Source organism: Carassius gibelio, chromosome B18, assembly GCF_023724105.1.
Source record: "Carassius gibelio isolate Cgi1373 ecotype wild population from Czech Republic chromosome B18, carGib1.2-hapl.c, whole genome shotgun sequence".
In the NCBI taxonomy this organism is placed as follows: Eukaryota; Metazoa; Chordata; class Actinopteri; order Cypriniformes; family Cyprinidae; genus Carassius; species Carassius gibelio.
Window position 1 is genome coordinate 2120400 of NC_068413.1, and position 21036 is coordinate 2141435.

Consider the following 21036-nt stretch of genomic DNA (forward strand, 5'->3'; position numbering starts at 1 on the left):
AAAGACTCAGAAGCGAGCACACACACAGCCAGGACAGAAGGCATGTCTGGGCCTCGTGCTCCTATTGTTCTACCGCTATAAAGACATCAGGGAAAGTGCTAGCATACAGATTCATGGTGCTAGCTAAAGCAAGGATCACTATTGCTAGTTCTCATTACAACGTTTAGGAATTTGAACCGTCATAACGACTAAAATAAAAATCATTAAAGCACTATAAACTTGTGTGCTACATGGGTGTAAAGAGATCTACTTGTGGTGAAAACAGTAATATTATTGCAACTTCAAACTTCAAACTCAAATTTGAAAATGCAATTTATTTCTGTGATGCGCAGCTGAATTTTCAGCATCATTTCTCCAGTCTTCAGAGTCACAAGATCCTTCAGAAATAATTCTAATATTCAATTTTGCTGCTCAAGAATTATTTCTGTTTATTATCAGTGTTGAAAACAGTTGTGCTGCTTCATATTTAAGACATCTGAATGTTGCAAACTTTTTGAGTCATCATTTTACTGCATCATAAAAAACATCATAAAAGTAATACATACAAATTGCTTGCTACTTTAGTTTTCTGAATTCATATAATGGCTTTGTATGAGGAACAGACATGATAGCATAATAACAGACTAGACACCTTCTCAGATTAATACTTAAAAAGACCTAAGAAAACCCCAAAACTCTTTTTTGTCCCACGAAGGTCAATGGTGCCCAAATCCACAGTAGACAGCATTAAAGAGTTTTGTTTCATTCTATCTCACATTTTATTATGGATGTGCACACTTTATTCGACATCTTTTGGACTGTTGAACAGGAATGCATGCCCACCACATTGATAATGCTTGGAAGAGCCAGGACAATTTTTTCTGAAAAATGAAAGTCATATACACCTAGGATGCTTCAGTTAATCCTGTAACTCTGAATTTGTTCAGCCACCATCATGGTCCCGGCCCCTGAAGTCAGCGAGCAGATGCGTTTCGGTGTTTGAGAATGCTGTTGAAAGAATGAAAAGGCTTTTCATGAAATACCTCTCTGATCAAATTAGCCTTGAGATTCGGGAGGCAGGCCGACTCAATTTCATTAAAGCCTTTGAGAGTTGTGGGCTTATGTGTATGGTTGTAAGAAAAGCTCATTCATTAAAGGATGATGGAGAGCATGATTTCTGTGCATTTGGATGATAGAGTTAATGCTCAGGTCAGATCTGATTCAGAAAACCCTGTGAGAACCTAACATAACAAGCCTACAGAACGCCTACATAATGAGCCTACAACAACCAAATTTTACATCAGTAGGTGCATTTACATGGACACTTTCTTTCTGTCTTTCGTGTCCTAGAGGTTAGAGAGTTTGACTCCTAACCCTAGGGTTGTGGGTTCAAATCTCGGGCCGGCAATACCATGACTTAGGTGCATTTGAGCAAGGGTTAGGTCACCATACTTGGCTGAATGTCACGTCACTTTCACACTTTCTCACATAAATTCATTCTGATTGATGAATCCGAACGTAGTGTTTACATGAACGCTAAATAAAGTGTTCAGGTTGATATGTGCATTTATGTGTCACAAGCTTCTGATTGGATTTACTCTTTTGACATGTGCACACTGCATGAAAATACAGTTTCCCACTGTTTTACGGTTTACTGTTTTAAAAAGTGCGCGTGATATTGATGTACTTCGGGTTCTAATTAGGCGACGAACAGCACATGATCTGTTCTGCAGTGCTGCTTACTTTAGAAAAGGGATAAAGCACCCCTTACAATCCAATTGAAATTTATTCGGATCTGGCCAATTCAATTCAATTGAAGTGTTTACATGTGACTTCTTTTATTCTGATTGTGCTTCTAGTCCTATTGCGATCGGATTAGTAGTGTCCATGTAAACACAGCCAGTGGATGTGTCACAATGTAGCAATTTTTACCGGGAATTCACAGCAAACATGGCTTCTACATATATATATATATATATATATATACATTTTGACTAAGGACAGACATTATTCCGTGGCTTTTCACCACTCTCTCGTGTAAATAACAGACTGCACACTCAAAGCGTCTTCTAGAAAAACAGTATAGTTGTCCTAGTGCCTCGTTGGTTCACAATGAATCAAACAGATCCAGTCAGAAGAGTCTTGATGGAACTCATTAGGGGTCTCATGCACAAAGCGGCTCCCTCAAAGCAACTATTTCTTCTCGCCTGGGTTGCTTTTTCCTTCTTTTTCATCTGCTCCATCCATCAGTTTATTGAACAACAACTCTTTTTCAACTCTAATATCACACAGGATTCCTCAGCTATTTCCCACAATCCCTCAGCTCCCTCCCATGTCTTCCTGTCGGCAGTATCAGGGCATCTCTGATTTAGATAAAGCCGCTCAACCGCTTCCCTTAGCAAATAATTTATCGCACACCATTTGTGCTATGGATATGAATGATTCCTCAAGTCATGTGAATAGGAGATGTGTGTTATTTAGGGCTGAACAGTTAAGCAAAATAAAAATGAAATCACAAGGATGATAAGATCGCAAAGAAATTATCTATTTAAATAAATATGCACATGAGCAACCCATGGACCAGTGTTTTCAGTTCTTCAGATCAGCTCACTGTAAATTCTGCACCACTTGAATTCATATTTACACGTGCTTTTAATGTGCATGTGAAAATGCAACATGCATCAAACTCTGAGAAGAACTTATAAACCAGCTGTTGTCAACAAAAGAGAAGCTTTAAAGGCACAGAGCGGTTTTCTGTCAAAGCAAAAGCATGATGCTTTAACATTTGAAAATGAAGAAATTAAGACAGCCATACATATTAAAATACAGTAACATAATATTAGTGTTGTTTATTATTTAGATAATAAGTAGCTATAACAACATGTATTACTATTATTATTGTATTATACTTTAGTCATTTAAATATATTAAAAAATCACAACATTTTCTGAAGCTTTTTGTTAATTGTTCTTTTTTAAAATCCAATTAAAAATAAAGATCACATAAAGAAAAAAAAACAGAAAATCACAATTGTTATTAGGTAAAGACAAAATGGAAAAAAATGCACCTCTAATGCTATTATTTTTCTAAATACTTAGACCTTGACCATATCTAATTGCTGGAATCTCTTGAAGTTGGACTTTTTTGACTAATAGACATCAACTCAGAGAAGACTAGCCCAGAACATTTACCGTTGGCAGAATTGGACAGGACGTTCCCTCAACACAGTTAACCCAAGCTGAGTAACTCACACCAGTGTCTGCGCATTGGCAAACAGGTGAGCAACAGGAGAAATAAAAACCCAGACTACAGCAGAGCCCTTCATGTTTGGAGTTACTACTGACTCCAGCGTTCTGGTCTGGAAGAGTCAGCAACACTTCCCAGAATACACTATGAACTCACCACTGCCAAATATATCTGACACAGTGTGAGTGTGACTGTGCTGGAGTTCAACGGTAATAACATATCTGCTCCCGCGGCCGTCCTCTCGTCCTGTCTGAGAGATTACGCTCAGAGCATTAGTGGGCCAGTCGGTAAACAGGAAGATCAAACTCACAAGAGCAGCTCAATCAATGAGGCTCTTTGACTCCTGGCCGAGACATCGATTTATCCCTCTCGACCACCTTGAGAATGTTTGTGTGTGTGTTTGTCAGCACGAGTCAGACGGAGAAACAAAGAACAGAGGACAGAGATGTATTTCACGTTCAGAGAGTGAATAAAGTCCATAAAGTCACTTTTAAAAGCACGCAAGGATAACATATATGACATCGCAAGATTAATGTGTTGCAACAGATTATGCCGAGTTCACACTGCATGATTTCAGCCATGATTTTCACTCGCAGACAGGATTTGCATTTGTAATATTCATCTCATGCTAGTCCACCCACTCAAATCGAAATCAATAGTCAATGCAAATTCACATGAACAACTTCAAACCGGTGCAAAATCTGCATGAGGAAATATTCAGTCCTTAAGCGAATTGCCTAACTGTGCACATTCCTATTGAAATGACTCGATTTACACCATGAAAATTGGCTAAACACCGGTAAATGAGAGCGTAAGTTTAGTCTTATTTGTTGGCTGAGCTTGTCTCAATGGGCTTTATCTGAAAGTACAGTCCACTTTGCATTAATTTAAAAGTCAACTCTGAAAATTATGGAAGACGGTTTCAGTAACAGAATTAAAAATAAAAAAGGTAATTGCACCTTATTTTAGAATTCAGACTTTTTTCCCCCTCGAAATTCCGAGTTTAAATCTCAAAATTCAAATTTTACATCTCACAATTTTGATTTGAAATTGCGAACTTATCTCTCGCAGTTCTGACTTTTAGCAATACAATGTATAAACTCACAATTGCAAATTAGCATCTCAAGCTCATATTTTGCTATTATGAGTTTACATCTTGCAGTTATCTGTCAGAATTGCAAGAGAAAAAAAATCATAGCTCTAACAATCTCTTAAAAAAATCAGTGAGGAAACGGGCTCCTATAAAAACTATATTTTTCTCCTAATTTTCAGTGGACAGAAACTATGGTTTTTCAAAGTTAGACATGGTCTTGACTTGGACAGTACTGCATTCGTCTCTCACAGCTAATTTTCACATCAAATTGAAGGTAAAGTGATGTTTATACACTATTAGTGACATCAAACAATACTGCACAAATTAAAACTTTTAAAACAGAGTTTTCAAATGGGGTTTAATGCTTCCCTTTGACTTCCATTATTAGGGCAAACAGTGATTCAAAATGGGTTAAGACAAAGTTTACAGGCCTCAGACAAAAGCAGATCAATGTTTCCTTGGCAGTTCTTCCTGCACATTTAACTGAGTATTTTCACGCCCTAAATAATTGCAAGCATCACCTTTAGACACGGCGTCTAGCCTGACTAACATTGGTGACGGGAAACAACAAGGCACCGCTAGCAGCAGCTAGAGAACTGCACATTCGGCAGGATTCCAGATGGTTAGCTGACTCACGGCGTGACTGACTTTCATGTCTCACTATTTTTTCTCTTCTTTTCTGCCTGTAGTTGGGGACAGCAGAAACACCAGCTGAAGGTCTTTGGCTATGAGGCGTGAAGCTATTAAAGTGTGCTGCGAGCTGTTCTCTCCAAAAATTCAAAGCTAGATGCTGGCAGAATTGACATGCAATAAAGTATGTCTTTTCTCCAAACAGAAGGTATGACAAACAGACTACAAAATATAAGTGTGCACAGGAGGCCCTTCTATACTGTGAATAAAGGAAAAGTAAGGAGAATGACAGAGTGAGGCACCTGCAATACAAGTATTTATAAGTTGCTTTTAAGTGTAATATTCTCGAAAATGCAGTATGCAAACTTTTATTTTTATTTTTTATAATTTGCAATAAAAGCTGCAACTGCAAATTGTTTAGAAAAAATGTTTGAACACAATTATTAAATAGTTATTTTTTTTACGTTATTATTAAAAACGAACCCTAGTGGCACTAGGAATGACACATTCACCCTTAAATTAGACTAGTCTTTCATACAGGATCAACTAATTACTTGTAAAAACATGAGTTTAGCCCATTCTGACCCACTCTCACACGCTCTTTTGGACACAAAGATCTTTTCACACACCAAAATAGCCTCGGCAGCAGATTACGATTGCATTGCAATGTTTGTCTTCAGCTCCCTTGTGAGGGCATGCCACTGCCACTGTCAAATATCTTCTTAAACACCCGTAAGCATGTACAAACACATACAAGTAAAAGACAGTTTGCATAAATTCCATGTCCAAGCGCAGCAGTTTTAACACGACTCCCTCCCCTGTTCTAAAACGGCCTGCAATCTCTTTTAAGAGAAGACAAGGAGAGAAAAAAAGAAGAAAAAAGAGAAAGGCAGCACAGTTATGACTTCCAGCTGTGGGAACGACTGGCCCTCGAGCAGGAAGTCCAAAGGAAATGCCTTCGTCACATCCCGCTCCTGTGTTCGTTCTTCAAAAATGGGGAGAATTCACTCTCTTTTTCTGCGGTCTGTTTTATTAGTTTGTTTTTTGGGATACGTGTTTGTCGTAGACTGATGTTTTTTTATGCCTTACCTCATATCTTCCAATAAATCACATTCTGTCTGGTGTTTGAGATGCAGGCGTCCGAGCTGCTCCGTATGCGTGTTCTTCAGTTCCTGTGTCACTTTTACCTGAAGAGCAGAAAACATCATTATAGGTGAGCAAGAGGATGGGACATGCCAGCTGCACAAACACACACAATGTCCCACATGAGCTCATTAATGTGTTTCCAGCTCCAGTCAACTGTACGAGACACGATGACAAATCATTCCAAACAACAAGAGCAGAATTCCCACTAATCAAACTCGAACAGAGCAGACGGACACAGCTTTATGTTCGATTCCTTCTAGACAAAATACAGAATGCCACTCCAATGTCACAAGCACAATTAAAGCTCAAGACTGGGTCATTTTTAGATGTTAAAACTTTTTTTGGTCACAGTTTGGCATGCTGTCACTCAAAACATGGGCTCAACCAATGGCGTGAGTTTGGGGGCGGGACAATCTCACCAGCAGTGTTCAGGGAACCTGTTTTTTTTTGACATTCTCTGCCTGAAATGAACACACTTTAGCTTTAAACAGTTCTTATGTTAAACACTATAATGCTGCTCATCTTATGGTTTAGACTAATATAGATAGATATAGTTCTATAATGGTCTGACCTATAAGATGAGCAATCACAAACCTGATCTATCTGACCTGGACTAGCAATGAAGAAGCTTTATGTTAAGTACTGTCTTTTTTTTTTGTTTGTTTGTAGCATACAAAATAAAGTAAAGACACATTATAACATCAACTGAAACAACTTAAAAAAATCAAAACTGCACCGAAATTGAACACAGATGTTTTAATTTTTCTGCTGACTTGGACATTTCTGAAGAGGCTTATCATCATGAAAGTAACACCGAAGTGTATAAAATGCCTCAAATGCTCCAAAAGCTTTAAAAAGTGAGAAATGTTTCAGAAACGTCTGAAAAGTTATTTTAACTGGATAAGATAAAATAATTATAACAAATTACAACAGATTATGCATTTTTATTATGAGAAAAATGTGTTATATTTATTTTTAGCATGACAATGGAATGGTTTCTAACACTAAAGGACACTAATCCTAATATTCAATATTATTTAATGATATCTAAAGAGATCAGAAACTAAAAAATGTTATAAAATATGCCAAGTTTATACAGTATCAAAAACAGAAGAATTCATGAATTTCTATTTACTAATGCAAGTAATCAGCAAAGACACGTTTAAAATATTAGTATACCATGCTATTGAATAAGTTGCATGTTCATGCACCGCAGAATTCTGTCTGAAAATACACAGAGTTTATTTTCACTCTTAAAAATAAAGGTACCAAAGGGAGGTTTCGCAGTGATACCATAAAAGAACCACTTTCAGTCAACCACAAACTCATCTACATTATGGCCTGAGGGAGAGTAAATTCTCAGTTTACTATTTCCTTAAATGCTCTTTAAACAATCAAGAGGAACACAATCTCCTCAATGTGTGGGAAACAAACATGGCTACAAAGAAGGTGCGATACTCAGCCAAGTAAAACCCAATGGGACCAGACCAATGAGCCCGGGCAGGTTGACTAATATCTGGGGAGACAGGAGTTCTCCACTTGCAGGTGAGGAGATAATTGGTTCTGTAACAACTCCCTAAAGGTTAAAGGCAAGGAGGATGGAAAATAATACAGAACGCCTGGCATCCAACCCTACCAGCATCAGCATCAGCAGGACACAACATCACACCATAACACACGGTTTGACAGCCGCCTGCATGGCTCTCGTCAACGCTTTGAGCTGTACAGGTGAAGCATTATTACTCCGAGAAGGAGGAGACTCAACAAAACAGCACATTTTCCAGGCATTTACTCAGGTCTTTATGGAAATATATCCAAACTGATGCCAGACACAGATCAGATATTTTGTATGAAGGGCACATTTACTATCTTGACCAGCACATTTAACCTTTGCTTTACACAAATCATTTACTGCAGCCTATCCAGTGTCCTGCATATCTACAGAAAGAGCCAGACGTCATTTATTGTCCATTCAAAAGAGAGGAAACAGTGTGAACACGACCAGAGCAAACGCATCTTTGTTTAATATTTGCATTTTAAAACGTCGTTTAGCGAAAATAAGAGGGTTATTGTTGGGTAAACGTGTGCTACATGCTATCTGCCTTCCTTCACAAGACAAAGCAACTGCAAAGAGTCAGACGTCACCTTTAAGGATTTCACACTCCCATGCAATGCTTTGATTATTAGAATGCATAAATGTGTGCAGAATGATAGGAATACAATGGTTTTGCGTGGATATTTCACATTCCTCCATGCAGCCTGTGGGACATGAGTTTGTAACGCAACACCTCTGCTGTCACCTCATAGAGAGACAGTAAAACATCTTTCTGTAGGATATATGCATTTAAACGCATTTTTTCTCACATGTGCATGATATTTGGACACATTTAAGCAGGATGTGTAACACAATGTCAGATTTCAGGATGGGAGAAATGATCGGTGATCCCTTTATTTGACAAAAGCGTGGTGACTCGGAACAATCTGAGGAAAAACACACCATACAAGACGACCTATAGCTGCACGGTTCAACCGTTATCTGAGAACAAACCCGCCTCAAACACTCATCTATCACCTCTGGGAAAATATCTGCTGAATTTAGGGATTATTCGCGAGCACTGCTGCTTTAAAAACAACAATACAACCAAAACCGCTCGAGAAAACTCTTGATGCATTGTTTCCGTTACATATAAAAACTGATACATTGTTTCAAAACAAACCGCGGCTGGATACAAAGTTGCAACTTCGGGACAATGCAACAAATCACATTAAAAAAAAAAACACACACACACACGCTGTTCCAACGCTGGGTTCTTACCTTTCTTGGCGGAGGCTGCATGTTTGAACATTGGCGCACAAATGAAGTAAAATCCCAAAGAAATGATTCCCAGAGCGATCGGGATGGTTGATTGAGAAAAGGGGATCAGATTGGGATTCGGGTCTGAATTCAGACGGCCATGATGAAGCAAGTCCAGTCGGGCAGACGCTCAACAAACACTGCGGATCAGGGGAGAAAGTAATGAAAGAGAGAATGTGGCTCCAAAGATGAGTCTCCAACCATGAAATCCAGCCCAACAGCGCCCCGGACCGGACACACCGAACCCAACTGTACGGACCTTACTACGGGGAAGGCTTAGCTCATGAATATTAATTACGTAACGGGACGTTCGCTCATTAGGCGAACCTGATTGGCTCGGGAAGGCGCTTGGGCAACGGTCAGCTGGTTATTTGAATATTAATGAAGTTATGTGATTGGACAGTTCAAGAATGCGCCAACGGCGAATGGAGTTCATATCATAAACTAGGCCTTTGCCATAGTAAATTTGGTACATTTCGCAATCCTAATCATTCTTTGTAGAAAACAAATTTTTTTTTTTTTATTTACTTCCGACAGAGTTGCAAAATTAATTATCGACTGTAGAATTCGGTAAAAATAGATATCAAATGTCCGTAGCATCAACATTAATAAAGCCACTGAATATGCAGGAGTGAACATGAAGCTACTTTTTTGATTTATTTTGGAATGTGCCATAAATGTTCTGAAACCTGTGTCTTGTGTATTTGCAACAATGATCATATAAAATCATATTTAAATTCACTGGATGTTACAAGATGATGCATAACAATAAACAGATCTAAGAATCTCGTCAACCTCCTATTTATTTCCAACAGACAGTGATTTTATTCTTTTGACTTTGACAATGTAAATCTCTGAATAGGCTGGGCCTAGTTGTTACAAGGGAAGACATTAATGCAAGTACAGTCAAAACTACTACTCAGATTTTACTATGACTATTTTCTACATGATGAACATGAAATAATTCCAGTGGAAGTCTCAAGGGAATTATATTTAGTTAAAAATGTATGACACAAATGAAGTCTCTCTTATATTTGAGCTTCTTCTTTATCTAGATGCCAGTTCTGCTCAATTTAGATATCAACCAACTTTATGAAGTGCATCCTGGGACACTTTTGAAGCATCTATTGATTGTAGGCCCATCCTTTACACTCGTCTGATCAATCCTATTTTATCTTTTTAAAGAAATATATACATAATCTGCCTCTTAAAGTGTCCATTTTAAGGTTTTTAAGATCATGAGAAACATAAATTCAGTCAAGTGTGCACAAACATTTGTTGTACGTGCAGAGACTGACCGCATAAAGTTTAGCTCAGGTTCATAACTCTGCTTACTAAGGGTAATAATTAATATAGTATTGTTAGGCAAGTAAAACAGCAATCGCACACCTTGAGGTTCTTTCTTTCCTTCGCAGTAACAGAGTCACAGAGGAAGGATGACGGACCTCGTGTAAATCTGATGAAACTTATTTCGTCCTTGTATCGGAACTGTGAAGGTCTCAGATCATTTCAAACTGAGAGGAACAGGTCAGTACAAAGCCTTGCTGTTTTCTTTTGCATTCACTTCATTAGGTTCTGTCAGTGTGTAAAATATTTTGTTGTATTTGTACTGTAAAAACAGTTTGTCAGAAACCCATCAGGAAGCAATATGCCTCATCATGTGTTAACATCTAAAGTATGGTTTTATTCAGTCTACTGTATATACTGTACAAAGTCAGCCTGATTACTTTAGATAACATATTTGAAGAACATAAGGTATAATTTAAAACAGAATGATCAAAAGCTCACTACTAAGAATTTAATACCATTTATTGTAAAACATATATACGAATGAATTTCCAGTTTATTTTGGGTTGTGTGAAATTCTCTTCACTGTACTGTTGGGCAAGACATTAATTATTGATAATAAGCATACGCCTTTCTCCTTTGCCAAACTCTTCAGGGTTCTCGCCAAGGGCACTATTCTGAAACATGTAAAAATGCAAAGCATGCTGTAAAAAAAAAAAAAAAAAAAGTATTCAGTATTATTGATTTGAAATAGATTACTGAAACATAATCTTGATAAACAGATGTGATTTCAGTTTTAACCTTAAAGAATTAGTTCACCCCCCAGGCCATCCAAGATGTAGATGAGTTTGTTTCATCATCCGAATCAACATTGACTTATATGAATCAACATTGACTCAAAATTTGTGCTGGGATGACTACGCAGGAACTGTAAAATAAACTTGGTTACGGGAAATATGTCTCTGGCAGTGATAACAACAATTTTATGAGTTGTTGAGGTAAAGTTCACCCCAAAATGAAAATATGCTGAAAATACTCCTCAGGCCATTTTTTCATTTTTTCATCAGAACAGATTTGGAGGAATGTAGCATCCCATCACTTGCTCACCAATGGTTACTCTGCAGTGAATGGGTGCCGTCAAAATGAGAGTCCAAACAGCTGATAAAAACATCACAATAATACACAAATAATCCACACCACTCCAGTCTATCAATTACTATCATGTGAAGTTAATAGGTGTTTGTTTATAAATAACAAATCAAGTTTTATTTATTTATTTTTATTCCAAAAAAATGTGCTTCCGAAAAATGAGTCCTTAAGCCATACTATTGCTTCCTCCAGTCAGAAGGATGTCTCATCTGAAATAAAGTAATGAGAAATATTCACAGATTAAACACCATTTACAAGTGAAAAACAGGTCTTTGGACTCTCTTTCTGACGGCACCTATTCACTACAGAGTATCCATTGGTTAGCAAGTCAAGTAATGCTATATTTCTCAGAATTTGTTCCCATGACCAAACAAACTCATCTATATTTTGAGTTAGCATGAGGGTGAGTACATCTTAAGGCACATTTTAACTTTTGGGTGAGCTATTCCTTTAAACCTCCCTCACGGTAGCCATGCTGTGTGAGGCTTCCAGAATGATTGACATATTATTGGCTGAGGCTGTGGCCTATGAGAGCAGGCTGAGGCATGTAAACACACCCACAGCGGATACAGTGCATACAGAAAAAACAGGCAGAGGTAAAGCAGGTCTATATAGGTATGCAAACTGAAGGGAGGCACAACTGTTGCTGAAGGAACCACTGAAAGTATCTGTGTGAGTTGCTTTTAATTTTATATGTGTAAATGATGATTCTTTAACATCAGGATTAAATGCATTGCTATTTGTTATCATTAAGTTTTTTAATGAGCTTGCATTGTAAAATGATTGTCAATATTTAATAATAAAAAAGAAATAAAAATCAATCTAAATAGAGAGCAACTAAATTATGCATTCATAAAAATCCCAATCTGTCTGCTTAACATAAACCTGTCAAGATGTCTAATAGCTTTTGTTTAGTAATTTAAGTTACATCAAATTTCATTAGACGCAGATATATCTACAACAAACATTGGACGATGTTCTGAGGAAATTCTTAGTGAGTTCTCAGCTACTTTATGGCTGTATTCAGTGCACTGATCGATATGTGTTTGTCTGTTTAATTAATTCAAGAACGGTTTAAAGGAGTTTGTGATGACCAGAACAAGCATGTAGTGCAACTTTAAAAGCTCATTTCTGCATTTGGCTTTGGAAAACAACTGGGAAAAACTCATTTAACAACAAAGTACAAGAAACACCTGTATACTGTTAGCTAATGCATGCTGATGTAAAAAAAATGTTTTATATAATGTCTATCAAAATTCCAACTTAAATGCACAACAGCTAGGTTTATATATTTTCCAGCAATAAATCCATGAATCAACCTCCTTCATTTTAACTAATTAAATATTGCTTGTTTGACAGATTTTATATATATTTACTTTGTTTATGTTACACCTCAATCCTGAATTTCATATTGTATTCTTCAGATATGATTGATTTCATTGTCTTTATCTGATCTGTTTCAGAATGGCAATATTTAACAACACCACCACAACTAACATCAGCGACCGTTATCAATGTAAGATAGAAGAGAACTTCAAGTACATTCTCCTCCCGGTGAGTTACACTCTGGTGTTTGTGTTCGGTCTGGGGTTGAACATCACGGCCATGTACGTCATCCTGTTTCGCACCAAACACTGGAAGCCCAGCACCATCTACATGATCAACCTCAACGTCTGCGACACGCTTTACGTCCTCACCCTGCCGTTCCTCATCTACTATTACGCTGATAAGAACGACTGGCCGTTCGGGGAGGTGATGTGTAAGCTGATTCGCTTTCTCTTCTACACAAACCTCTACGGAAGCATCCTCTTCCTCAGCTGCATCAGTGTGCATCGCTTTCTAGGCGTCTGTCATCCGGTGCGCTCTTTGTCCTGGATGAACGGCCGGCGTGCTCGTATGGTTTCGGTGGGAATATGGGTGATCATTCTCATCTTACAAACACCGATTCTTTATTTCTCCAGGATGAATAATAACAGTGACATGAAACCGCAATCAATGGTTTGCTATGACACCACAAGCAAGGTGCTCTTCAATGACTTTATTGTTTACAGCTCGGTGGTGATGTTCCTGCTCTTTGTCATACCGTTCGGAGTGGTGCTGGTCTGCAACGGCCTGATGGTGAAGAAACTTCAGGAACCTGGTATTGGTGGAGGTCCAATGTCACAGCGCTTTAAGCAGAAGTCGGTGAAGATGATTATTATTGTGCTTCTGGCTTTCATGTTGTGCTTCTTGCCTTTCCATGTGAACCGTAGTATATACTACACCTTCCGTTACCTGGACAAACATGTGAGCTGCTCGATGCTGGAGGCTGCCAGCATGGCCTACAAGGTCACACGACCGTTAGCCAGCGCCAACAGCTGCATCGACCCCATCCTTTACTTCATGGCAGGACAGGGCTTCAAAAGCAGCATCAAGAACAAGAAAAGTAAATCAAGATATGAAAATAGGAAAGCACCCTCGACCTCTTTATAGTGTGCTCGAAGGAAAACAAACGTACCTGTGCTACTTATGACTGCTTTTGGGCTCCAGGGTCACATTTTATAGAAGGTGAAGGACAGTACTGCTATATATATCTGCTCTTTGACCAGAGAACGTGCTGCGCTCTATTCATGCTGCATAATGGTGGTGAAGTTATAAATCCCGCTTCAGTTTAGGGATCTTGCAAACTGGGAATATAGGTTAATTAAGTGTTTATGAAAAGGTGTGTCAGGACTGTTAGTATCAGCACAACAGTAATTCACTAACTCGTTGGAATTTGGTTCAGTTCCAGGAAACAAAATCAGAGAGAGCTGTCTTAACATGCCTTTGATGGGATCAGAGAGTTAAGACGTTTATCGTCAACTTAAGCTAAAACTCGAAGTAAAAATATAAAACACTAAAGCTGAAACAAATAAATATTCAGATAAATATTAGATAAAAATCTTCATGTCACTTTGGGGATTAAATGCTTAATTTGAAATACTACTAAATCTTTTTCAAACTAAAACTAAATTAATGCTACAGATATTTAAACATAATATGAATAAAACATAAAATTAAATTAAAACTATAGATAAAGAAAATATAAAAGAAAAGTTAATTCATAATATTATTACTATAACACTACATTAAAATAAGACTAAGTCCGTCTTCAATTCAAACAACATTACATTTCCGAATCTAAAAAAGAAGATTAATTAACAACGATTTTGATAGTAAAGGAGAGGCTGAACAAGGATAACATTTCATTTGAGGTCTAATTGTTTAAAGGGGTGGTCTGTTGCCAATTTTCCATAAGTTGATATGATTCTTTAGGGTCTTAATTAAAGTTTATTTGTATAGTGCTTTTTATGATACAAATCATTGCAAAGGAACTGTACAGAAAATTAAGTTTCTACAATATTTAGTAGTAGCTTATCAGTGGTGACTTTCAGTTTATGTGCATATGACAGAAATGTACAGAAAAATCAATTAAAGATGTAATAAAACAGATGATGAACACTATTAACAGCAATTATTATATGATGCAATCACACTTATATCAAAATTTGGTAGTTCTATATGTTTTATCAGGGTTAGCTTCTTCTGAGGTCCTCTTGTCAATCCCGTGGCAAAACAGAGAAACAAATAGAGTCATAATTAGCGTAGCTACCGTTCCAACCAAATACAAGATCATGAGATGCATTATTCGAATGCTTGGCAAAGGGATGTGTTTTTAATATAGATTTAAACAGAGAGAGTGTGTCTGAACCCCGAACAATATCAGGAAGGCTATTCCAGAGTTTGGGAGCCAAAACCGAAAAAGCTCTACTTCCTTTAGTGGACTTTGCTATCCTAGGAACTACCAAAAAAAAACAGCGTTTTGTGACCTTAGGGAGCATGATGGATTGTAACATGGTATAAGGCTAGTTAGGTACGCAGGAGCTAAACTATTTATGGCATTATAGGTAAGTAATGATAATTTTTTTAATCTAATACGGACCTTAATAGGTAGCCCGTGCAGAGACTGTAAAATTGGGGTAATATCATCATATTTTCTTGAGCTGGTAAGGACTAGCCGCTGCATTTAAGACTTGTAGCTTGTTCATTGAAGATGCAGAACAACCACCTAGAAGTGCATTACAATAGTCCAGTCTAGAGGTCATGAATGCATGAACTAGTTTTTCTGCATCAGAAACAGACAACATGTTTTGTAGCTTGGCAATGTTTCTAAGATTGAAGAATGCTGTTTTTGGAACATGGGAATGTTGCAGTCTAATTTAACACCCAGATTTCTGACTGCAGAGGAAGTAACAGTACATCTGTCTAGTTGCAAATTGTAATCTACGAGATTCTGTGTAGTGTCTTTTGGTCCAATAAGTAGTATCTCTGTCTTATCCGAATTTAATAGGAGAAAATTATTGGTCTTCCAATCTTTTACATTTTTAATACTCTCTGTAAGCTTTAATAATATAGAAGTTTAATCTGGTCTCGTTGAGATATATAGCTGAGTATCATCAGCATAACAGTGGAAACTAATCCCGCATTTTCTAATAATATTACCAAGGGGCAATATGTTTATTGAAAATAGCAGAGGACCTAGGACAGATCCTTGTGGCACTCCATGTTTTAATGGTGATAAATGAGATGACTCCTCGTTTAAATAAACAAAGTTGTAGTGATCAGACAGGTAGGATCTAAACCATCTTAGAGCCTGCCCTTGAATACCTGTATAGTTTTGTAATCGATTTATGATCTAGGGTGTCGAATGCAGCACTAAGATCAAGTAAAACTAGCAACGAGATGCAGTCAATTAAAAGTCTGTAACCTAGTTTGGTTAAAATTTCTCAATGGTATAAACCTAACTAATAGTTTGTGCTTAAAACAAGAAAATGAATCAATAAATAAGTTATTGATAAATGAATGTCTGTAGATATATGTATGAATATTAAGAAATCTGTACATCATGTGATTTAAATACCAATAAGATCAATAAATATGTTACATAAATAACTACTTGATGTTAATAAGTAGCCTGTACAGTTGAGGTTATATCATCCATGTTCATGCTTTCATGGGACATTAAACCCATGACATTGGCATTGCAATTTAAACCACATGAACCAAAACATGAATGGTGACTTTTCTCTGGTCAATTACTGTCATTCTGAACATACAATAGCAGTATTGTATGAACTGTTAAACTGGCACTTTTTACAGATGGAAATCATGTTAGATAGTTGTACAAGGGTGAAGTTTTATAATATAGGTGCTACTTTGGTTTAAGCAAATGTTGACATTTTCTGTCATCCTGATTTGCACCAAGTTGTAAAATAAAATGGGAATTTATTAAGATATTTCAGGTGTTTCTTAAATTATTTTTCTTTTAATGTAATCAAAATGTTTCAAACAAAACATGTTTTTTGTGGAATAGATTATGTTTCATTTATTTTAATTTGTAATAACAGTATCACTACTTTCCATCCAGCACTCTCAGAAACAAAAGTGCAAAAGTGTCACTAGGACGGTAATACTGTATGTACCTTTAAAGTGTTTTACTGTAATATAATTGTAATATGTAATATGTAATAATATAATTGTAATATTATATTAATAATATATTAATAATATTAATAATAATGTAATATTATTTACACATAATATGTGCAAGCAATGCAATGACGCAAGTTACATATTATGTGTTTGCTAGTCTAATTCTGGATTATGGGCTAATTCCCCCAAATACGTAAATCATAAAATTTTGTTCTTTCAGACTATTTTTTTTATTTGGTTACTTAAAAATATAGATTAGTCTAAGTTTAATTCAAATAATAAATTGTGCAGACTAATTCTTTAGTCTTATCGTATGTCTTACATTAACAATTTAAACAGTGACTCTGTCATGGACATGGTTCAGAAAACCTAAACCAGATGGTAAACCACTTGCTTCATCTGTAAACCGAAAGAGTCCTTAAGGAAGAGCCCAACTAATCACTGAAACTAATTACATTACAAGCAAAAGTTTCACATCAAGATAGAAAAAATGGCCATCATGCAATTGGAAAACAATGTGATGCAAAAAACTTTAGATGTACAGAACAATGTCCACTGCACATACAATTAAAATAATTGAATGTATCATATGAACATTTTAAAAACTTTGTGATATTGATGACCGCTAAAATGCATCATCACAGTCTGTAAAACTGGTCCATCATCAATCCAGCAGACCAGCAGCAAATTAAATTTTGAGGTATAGCATCCAGGGTGGCCATTCACGTGTGCCACCGCCACTGTTCATAATGCACTCTTTATACGTATTGTTTATTAAAATAGCTGGCAGCATATTCAGTTCCAAACAAAGTCTTGTTTTGTTAAACTGCTCTGACAAACCAATAGCTCAACAATTGGTTTCATTTTAAATGGGGCATGAAAACATTTTTGGAAACCTGTTTACCTCAGGTAGAACTTTTTCAAAAAAAAAAAACAGTTTGCTTTGCATATTGAATGATTGATAGTCCATTTACTGATGCACTGACCAATGAGAGAAGGCTTGAGGCGTGTTTACATGAGTAGTCCCGCCCACAAAGAAGAAACCCAGCATGAACAGGCAGAGCAGGACTGTGCTGGATTGAAGAGCCAAAGGGGACATTCCTGAAAAAATCTGCTGAAAACATGTATGTGACTTACTTTTTTCTTTTCTTTTCATTGCTTTTCTTTTCTTTTGCATGTTGGCAATCATGTTTATCTACTGAATGCGTAACTTACAAAGATATGCAATATTTGGACTTTACCATGGTAGATAAAACTATCAAGATGTGTTTATGTAATATATACTGCATTTTTACATATATTCACTTAGAACAGTAGTTTCCAACCCTGGTCCTGGAGGCACCCCAACACTAGACATTTTATATGTCTCCTTTCTCTGACACACCAATTTCTGGTCTTGAAGTCTCTATTAATGAGCTGATGACCTGAATCAGGTGCGTTTGATTAAGGACACATACAAAACATACAGTGTTGGGGTGCCTCCAGGACCAGGGCTGGGAACAACTGATTTAGAAGATGTCTCTCTCCAAAATGACATCTAAATAATGAATGTTATGACACCAATTTTTCAACCTAAATACACAATAACTTTAGAAGTCGAAACTGTTAAGTACCGAAATAGATAAAAACTTAAAGTATGCAGTTTATGAAATTCTGAGACCCCGTAGTAAATGGATTCTCAAATCATGCTAAATAACATGATCAGGTTTTACATATGGCAACATTTGATTTATGCATTTGATTCATTTGAATATATATTTTGTAATGAAAAATATTTCTTTATTTTTAAGTCTAAAGTGTGGGAAGTGGCTGGAGGCTTTTTGTGAAATTAGCCGTCATTGAAATATTATCTGAGAAAGTTCTTAGGAAACTCTCAGGAGGCTTTCAAGATACTCTGTGGCTGATTTGCTTCATTGGTCTATATGATGTTTTATTCTCTAACATAAATGAGAGTGCTGTTAAGCTGTGTGATTAGCAGAAAAAAACATCTCTACTTCTTTGTGAGCTCATTTATTTGTCCCATGGGTTTGGAAGAAAGCATTTGAAATTACTTCAACACTCTGTTAAGAACCACGTTCCAGGAATATTTGTATCATATGCACAACACTATCAATATGGATGTGTGCAGTTTGTGGTGATTAACCACCTCTTAGAGTACATGTGTGGTGTTTGTACAGTAATGGCCATTAATATTGGCTCCCTTGGTAAATATGAGCTAAGGTGGCTGTGAAAATAAATCTGCATTCTTTATCCTTTTGATCTTTCATTCAAAAAATAAACAAAATTCTAACATTTCATTGAAGTAAAACAATCGAAAGTGGGGAAAACTCACATTATCAAATAAAAAAATTTTCTCCAATGAATTTTGGCCACTATTATTGGCGCCCCTAGAAATTCTTATGAGTAAAATATCTCTGAAGTATATTTACATTTTTTAGCACACCAGAGTGATTATGAACATGAAATTTTCCAGCCATGACTTTCTGTTCCACCTGGTTAGAAATATGAGGAAAACAAAAGGTTAATCAGCCATCACTAAAAAGTAAAACCAAAGAATTTAGTTCTGATGTACAGAACGGGTTTGTTGAGATTCACAAAACAGAAAGTGGATGTAAGGAAATAGCTAAAGCATTGAAAAATCCCCGTTTCCACCATCTGGGCAATAATTAAGAGCTTCCAATAAACTAAAGATTTTACAAATCTGCCTGGAAGAGGACATGTGTCTATATTGTCCTAATGCACACTGAGGAGGAGAGTTTGAGGGGCCAAAGACGCCCCAAGAATCACAGCTGAAGAATTGCAGAGATTAGTTGAGACTTGGGCTCAGAATAAATAAATGAATAAATGAATAAAAATCAAACAGCCTCTACATCACCATGTTATTCAAATGGGTTTAAAAAACAACAACTCCTAGCTTATCCAAAACAAACTCCAGCATATTTATTTGTCAGACAGGACTGGAATTTAAAATGAGAATGGCTTCTGTGATCACATACCAACAGTTAAAAAAAATCTATACCTGATTGCCTCTATAAGAAATCTTGGGCAATCTTTGTATATTTTACCAGGACAATGATCCAACAAACATCAAAATCAACACAAAAATGTGACTGAGCACAAAATGTAGCTTCTGCCATGGCAGTCCCAGTCCTCTCACCTGAACCCTGTAGATAATGAGTGAGGTGACCAACATGAATCTGAAGGATCTGGAGAGGTTCTGGCTGAGGGAATGGTCTCTGATCTCTTGTCAGATGATCTCCAAACTCTTCAGGCATTATAGGAGAAAACTGTTATCTTGGAAAAAGGATGTTGCAATAATTGAGTGCCAATAATAGTGGCCAACATGCATAATTTGGAGAAAAATATTTATTTCAGAATGTGAGTTTTGCCCACTTTCAATTGTTTTACTTCAATGAAAGGTTAGAACTTTGTAATTTTTTTGAATGAAAGACCAAAAGGATAAACAATGCAGATTTATTTTCACAGCCATCTTTGCTTGTATTTACCAAGGGTGCCAATATTAATGGCCAGACAGACGCCACAATGAACACCTGTTCTATTTAACTATTGCAACACGATTGCTAGATCAAGATCTATCTAAGACCAGGCTTGGGAAGCAATGAAATGCTTGGAATGATGTTACAAAAACAGATTATCAATGCATTTATATTTTTATTTGCTTACTTAAAATTAAAGGAATAGTTCAACCAAGTGTACTCACCCAATATGTAGATGGGTGAGTACACAGATTTGGAGAAATGTAGCATTGCATCACTTGCTCACCAACGGAAGCTCTGCAGTGAATGGGTGCCGTCAGAATGAGAGTCCAAACAGCTGATAAAACATCACAATAATCCAAAAGTACTCCACAATACTCCAGTCCATGAGTTATCATCTTATGAAATCAAAAGCTGCCTGTTTGAAATACAAAATACCCCATTAAAATGTTTTTTACTTAAAACTGATTGGTTACCAACATTCTTCAAAATATGCACTTTTGTGTTCAACAGAAGAAAGAAACTCTCAAGTTTTGGACCAACTTGAGGCCATTATGAAAACATTTTCATTTTTGGGTGAACTATCCCTTTAATGGTCCTATGAACAGACTTTCATTTTCTTTATGCAAAATATAATTCCTTGT

The 21036-nt window shown here is 36.6% G+C and overlaps 2 protein-coding genes across 4 annotated transcripts in view; one reads left to right on the plus strand and one right to left on the minus strand.

Moving 5' to 3' along the window:
- LOC127977227 (F-BAR and double SH3 domains protein 2) overlaps window positions 1-9281 on the minus strand; it is a 68351-nt gene extending 59070 nt beyond the window's left edge. Inside the window, exons 1-2 of one of the 2 annotated variants that reach the window (XM_052581960.1) lie at window positions 8910-9281; window positions 6038-6135 (exon numbers count right to left, since the gene is read on the minus strand). In XM_052581960.1, coding sequence (XP_052437920.1) covers window positions 6038-6135; window positions 8910-8930 — 119 coding nt within the window. In that variant the 5' untranslated portion in view covers window positions 8931-9281. The remainder of the gene's footprint in view (window positions 1-6037; window positions 6136-8909) is intronic. The other variant, XM_052581961.1, reaches the window with a different exon arrangement.
- Window positions 9282-10349: 1068 nt separating this feature from the next.
- Window positions 10350-16699, plus strand: LOC127977030 (P2Y purinoceptor 2-like). 2 transcript variants are annotated; one of them, XM_052581674.1, is made up of 2 exons: window positions 10350-10475; window positions 12848-16699. In XM_052581674.1, exons 1-2 carry the CDS (start codon window positions 10408-10410, stop codon window positions 13854-13856), a joined length of 1077 nt encoding a protein of 358 aa, XP_052437634.1. In that variant the 5' UTR covers window positions 10350-10407; the 3' UTR covers window positions 13857-16699. The 2 variants fall into 2 exon arrangements, with proteins under 2 accessions (XP_052437634.1, XP_052437635.1); XM_052581675.1 differs by lacking the exon at window positions 10350-10475 and adding an exon at window positions 12024-12056.
- Window positions 16700-21036: the final 4337 nt, after the last annotated feature.

Coding starts and splice junctions, on each gene's coding strand:
- LOC127977030 (XM_052581674.1), top strand. CDS start 10,408: ATGAAACTTATTTCGTCCTTGTATCGGAACTGTGAAGGTCTCAGATCA. Junction 10,476..12,847: donor TTTCAAACTGAGAGGAACAG/GTCAGTACAAAG, acceptor GATCTGTTTCAG/AATGGCAATATTTAACAACA.